Below are 6,020 nucleotides of genomic sequence, written 5' to 3'. Positions count from 1 at the left end.
TAGGTATGGAGAAATTCATAATCAAACAATTTCTAAATTTCAAGATGGTTGATTCAATGACCGTGATGAGCCAAGTTCAAGAGTTCAAACTCATTTTGCATGATATACATGTTGAAGGTATATATATAAATGAGTCCTTCTAAATGGATGCAATCATTGAAAAATTATCACCATCATGAAAATACATCAAGAACTATCTTAAACATAAGCGCAAAGAGATGAGAATTGAAGACCACATTTTAAGGTTAAGGATAGAAGAAGACAATAAGTTATCCTAAAAAAGACCAACTCTTATAGTGCCTAAAAAACAAATGTTGTGGAACAAGTGGTAAAGTCCCACAACAAAAATTAAAAGAAGAAGCTTGTTATGAAAAACAAATGAATCATAAAGAAGTTCAATGGCAAATGCTTTATCTGCAGCAAGATTAGGCATCTAGCAAGAAATTGTAAAAATAAGGATCAGTAAGGAAACCCTAAGAAAAAGATTGCTCAAGCTAATGTCATCGAGGTTTATCAACTCACTAATGAAGTTTCTTTTAAGATATGTTTCCATGAAATGAAGCATGGAAAAATCTTTTACTTGAAAGAACAATTGAGGCTAACTCATGTAATCACCAACAATAAAAAGTTGAGAGATAAATATGAATCTAGATATCTAGTCTTCAAACACGGTTATGGACTAAGTTGTATTTAATAAATTTGTTTATTGGAACTAATTTTTTATATTAATAAAATGATAACAAAAAATACTGATGCAACCATATTATTCGATAGTTTTACCCATATTTACCTAGTATTTTGGCTATGTTCTATATATAAAATATCTTGATATTCTTTGTTTTATGTTTTGAAGGTATTTTTGGATGTAAGATTAAAAAAGAAGTAAATTGGAGATAATTGCCAGATTTGACATCCGATCGATGTTTTGTGCGGAGCTTGAGCTCTAGAGGTCGAAATGAAGTGATTTCAATGGAATTAGAAAGCTAACACACATACCTTTCTATAAATATATGGAAAGAAAAATAAAAAAGAGAAAGAGCATGGAAATCGCAACCTTCAAAGACAAATCTTGTATTCTGCCAATGTTGACCTTCAGATATTCCTAATTGAATATCTTGAGTTAGACAAGTCTATTTGATGCAAACTCAATTTTGAGGGATTCCTGACTAGAAGACATATCCTCCTACCAAAGTTTAGCAAAAAAAAGAGCTCATATGAGAGAGATATGAGTTTTTTAAGATGACACATAAATTCTATCAACAGACAGGTTTTGTGAAGAAATAAGTCTAATTTACTTCCTAAAGCATCAAAACCGACATCCAAGTCTTTATTTTGAAAATTTAGCTCATTTTAATCCAAAGTCAAAGCTTGAAGATTTTATGCAAGGCTATTTCTTAATTTTTAGAAAAATAGTTATTGCACTACTTAAATGTAAATTGTCTACTTAGAAAAATACTATTTTGTAGGAAAGAGGGATTAGAGTTTCCTATCAAATATAAAGAAAGAGAGAAAGGAAGAGAGGGGCGGCCAAAAAGAAAAGAAAAACTCACCCTTTCCTCCTAGACCTAAAATCCTGAATTCATATTTTTTTATATTAGTTTTTCAATAGACAAAGCTAAGTTCTTTTTCTTGGTTATAAGGACACAAAAACCTTCGGATTTCAAGAATAGTGAGATCCATTTTACATTTTCTTTTCAGTTTCTATGATGAGTATGAGTATATTTTTTTTCTATGTTTTTTTTTTCTATGATTGTTTAGTTTGATTGTTAGAACTGACTCTAATTTATTATTCTAACCAATCTACTGCTAAATTTGCTATCAAAACCGAAGTTGTGATATATGAACTTGTGAAGCATCTGAGTTTAATAACAGTGGCGGATATATGTTATTAATTTTAGGGAAAACATTCGATCAAATCAAACATAGACTGCAAATAGTTATGTTGTCTAGTTCTTAAGGCTGCCATTAAATTAAATTACTAGTGCGGACATTGTAGTTGTTTAATGGTTATGGTTAGTTACATTGCGAATAGTTTAACTAACTAATGTTAAGAAAAGATAAATATTCAGAATATAAATTAATGTTTTGTTTCTATGATCGGTTCTGATTTCCGTAGGTGGACGTCTACTTGAAACCAATGTTTGTTCTTTTGATAATTTTATGATTTATTTAATTTAGCTTGATTGTTTTGTTCTGTTATAGCCTAGATAACCTCAAAACTCCCTCCAATTACATATCATGTAGCATAAAAATCTGAACCAAACATTTCTCATGGGATCAACCCCTTACTTGCTCTCTACTATCTTTTTTATTTATGTTAGGGTAATTAATTTGTATTACTGCAACATCGCAACAAATAAAAGTACAAGAAAGCAATGAACAAAATAAGTAAAATTTAAATGATATTGCATAATTTATTTTAAATAATCTCAATTAAAATTGAATATCCGCTAGACCAGGCATCCACTTATACAGTTAATTGATACATTTTAATCAATTTACATTCAAATAAAAAGGAAAGAAAAATAAAAAGCTAAAAAGGGCCAAGAGCTTGGGCTAATATAGCCTAATACACTTTGCCCATTAATATAAAAGGCCATGCACTTGAACCTGCAAGGCTAGGTCTGTGCACCTGCCTTTTCATTTTTATTTTATATCCGCAGCAGAATATGGATCAAATAGCAAGTTCGAGTTAAAGGAGCATAACCACACAAAGAAAATAAGAAAACATGTTCCTACAAAGAGAAGACTACATACAAACTATCTGAAGCATTTACACTAACAAGAACCAGTGAACAAAATAGCAAAGTGGACGACAAGGACACAAGCAAGAAGACAATACAACTTGATCTTGTAATATCTTTCCCTATCTATTTTTTGGAATAAACTTCACCTTGAAGCCGAATTTGTTTATTGAACCTCTGAATAAACTCCTCAGCTCTTGTATTTATTTCTTCATTGGACATATTTGCATACCCATCTTTTTCTTCAATAGAGTCTGGTGGTTCATACTCTTCAGTTTCTATCCTACGTATAATGTTCTTGCTCTCATCGAACATCACCCGCTTAAAACTCTCTGACTTACTACGTTGAAGAGTTTTTTCTACAACAACCTTCTTCTTGCGACGATAAGCTTCACCAAGTTTTAGGGCACTGGTTTCTAGCTTCTTTACTTGGGGATTAACGGCAGGAGCATTTTCATGCTCATCACTTTCATGAACAATTGGCAATTTTCCTTGGTGAACATTTCTTCTCTTTTCTCGACTATCTTTTTTAACCTCTTCTTCATCCAAGCGTCCTGTCTTGATAATTTCCCGGTAGCATGAGGGAAATGATGGAACACTTCTTCGCCTCCTCATTATTACGTACTCTTCATAAACACCATGTTTATTAATACCTTTTGACGAAGAAGAGAATGAACCATAATCCAGGGCAATGATGAGGATTAGAGTGTTGGAAATGAAAAACCTAAATTTAGTGCTGTTAAAGAGCTTTCAAGGGGAGAGATTGAAAAGATAGAAAATAGAGATATAGACAAAAATAGAGAGAACGAAGGCAAAGAATGACACTACCTTGGCTTTTTGTGGGTAGTCTCTAGATTTGAAGGCCTTGATTGAACCTAGAACTAAATTTGGTGGTGGTTTCTCCATTTTTGAAGGTATAAGAGAGGGGGTTGTGAGAGATTGTAGGATGGTTTATACAACGAAGACTTTCCTTTTCTTTATGATTTTGTGGTCGATGAAGCTCCAAATATTAGGGGATTATATAGGGACCAAATAACGTGACAAATAATTATTTTTGCAATTACATATATCAAATTAGATGTCAAATTTGATTAAAATATCAAATCGAAAAGAAAAAAAAAGATTTGAATCACTAAATCAATTCATAAATTATTGGGTTAGCCCATAATCAGTGACCATATAAAAAAGAGAAAGAAAATAGTAGTAGAAAGAAACAATATTATAATGTTCCACGAAATTGTATCACTAGGCATAATCACATTAAATAATAAAAATTCATGTTTTTTTTATTTATTGTCTAAGTATACCTTATTTACAAAAACTTGACCTTTGTCTATGCACAAAATTATTGCTTTTATGGGCATGCCTTTGAATTTTTACCATTTTTTTGAATTCATGAGAGGTTTTTGTCTTTTAGAGACACTTTATCATGGTACCTGGAGACAAATTGTCACGAGGATCTAGAGATGGTTTGTCATGGGGACTTGGAGACAAGTGGTCATGAGAACTTGAAGATAGTTGGTCATAAGGACCTAGAGATATAATGAAGATTCAATGGAGATTTTGCCATGGAAATTTCATGGAGATGTTTCATGAATAGAGACATGGAGATATACTATTTCTTTTTTGAAATTTCAAAAGATGATGGAGATATAATTTATGGGATTTATCTTATTTAAGGCAGTACATCACGAGGATTGTTTCCTATTTGTTCATATTGTATCTCCTCCTTCACAACTTCTTGAAGTTACCATTTGGAGATTAATATTTTTATCTCTTTTATGAGTGCATGACACTTTTCTATGCGTGTCTATTATCATAGTGAAAGAGATAATTTGTAAGGGTTTCTTATGTTTGAACCACTTTTTATTGAATGTGGATATTGTAGGAAGTCCTTTCCCTTTACAACAACCAACACCTTAGCATGTGTCATTGTGAGAGGTATGGTAATGAGCTCGAAGAATGTCAGACAATCATGGATGAGCTTTTGGTGCTTCTTTTGGATGGTCTCATTGGAGATCAATGGCATGGTGGAGACTCTTCTTGTGTGTGGAAACATGAGTGACCTTATAAGGTTCTTTGTGTTTGAACCACTTTTTATTGGAGGTAAGTATTGTAGGAAGTATTTTCCCTGTATGGAAGCTAACACCTTAGCATGTGTCATTGTAAGAGTTATGGTTATGAGTTTAGAAAATGTCAAACGATCATGGATGTGCCCCTTGATGCTTATTTTCAATGCTCTCGTTTGAGATTACTGGCGTGGTGGAGACTCTTCTTGTGTGTATAAGCGTAGGTGACCTTGTTTGGTCATGCTAGCTTTTTCCACCCTAATGTAACTTTTCATTGTGTGTTTGACGCTAATGATATTTTTATTAGGGAATGTGCATAACCTTTCCCATAAGCAATAATTATAGATTCTATTGATCAAGGCTTTAATGGTTATGGGTTCAAACAAATTCTCCACATTTAGCATTTTCTTGTTGAATCTCTAAAGATATGCGCTCGTGTTTTCATCATCTCATTGTGTGATGTCAAAGATCTATGGGGTGCTATTTTTTGCTAGAATGCTTGTGCTAAAACAAGAGATAAGCTTTACATAAAGATCATGAAGACCTAGGATGGAGCGGTTTAAGGCTATGATACCACACCTTAGTAGATCCATGGAAAGTTATGAGGAAAAGCTTACACATGACATCACTTTTATTATCACTAGCTTTAGAATGCTTATGATATTTTGTATGTACTACCTAGGGCCTGTAAGGCCATGATAGTTGTGCAAGTTGGCTTTAGTAGTGACACAATCCTTGGTGAGGTGAGTGTGTAACAATTTGTGACAAAGTGAAGATTCTCCTATTTGGTGGGAATGGTGTGCAAGAGTTGGGGTTGATACAATATCATGCACTTCGTGCCTAGCATTTTATGATAAGGAGCATGAGAATGAGAAGACAGAGATTCAGAAGAGAATTAGTGGAGATAACCAAGTTTATGGCTTGGATTTGCTGGGGAGTGTTGGCTCATTTGGAGAGTTGGAGTATTGTGCCTACTTGAAATGTTGTTTTATCTAGTTTCTTCCTAAAATTAGAGTTGTCTTTGTGCACCTAGTGTTGTGGGTTGACTTTTTTTGTTGGTTGTACTAAAGAGAGCAAAAATGTTCTTGTATGGCTAGAACAAAGTTGATGAGTACTTGCACTTTTTGAGAGAGTTGTTGGATACCTAGAGGAATTGGAGTCCCTATAGAAAGATCAGTTACTCTTCCATATATTGGAGCATTGTAAG

The 6,020-nt window shown here is 33.1% G+C and overlaps 1 protein-coding gene across 1 annotated transcript; it reads right to left on the bottom strand.

Annotated features, from left to right (window-relative positions):
• Nucleotides 1-2,583: 2,583 nt before the first annotated feature.
• LOC7490833 (uncharacterized) lies at nt 2,584-3,671 on the bottom strand. The gene has a single exon (XM_024599589.2). It carries the CDS (start codon nt 3,357-3,359, stop codon nt 2,871-2,873), a length of 489 nt encoding a protein of 162 aa, XP_024455357.1. The 5' UTR covers nt 3,360-3,671; the 3' UTR covers nt 2,584-2,870.
• Nucleotides 3,672-6,020: the final 2,349 nt, after the last annotated feature.

This window comes from Populus trichocarpa, chromosome 4, assembly GCF_000002775.5.
Source record: "Populus trichocarpa isolate Nisqually-1 chromosome 4, P.trichocarpa_v4.1, whole genome shotgun sequence".
Lineage (NCBI taxonomy): Eukaryota > Viridiplantae > Streptophyta > Magnoliopsida > Malpighiales > Salicaceae > Populus > Populus trichocarpa.
This window is presented reverse-complemented; position numbering and strand designations above follow the sequence as displayed.

Bases quoted from the DNA above. Each gene is read 5' to 3' on its own strand.
- LOC7490833 (XM_024599589.2), bottom strand. From the start codon at position 3,359: ATGAGGAGGCGAAGAAGTGTTCCATCATTTCCCTCATGCTACCGGGAA.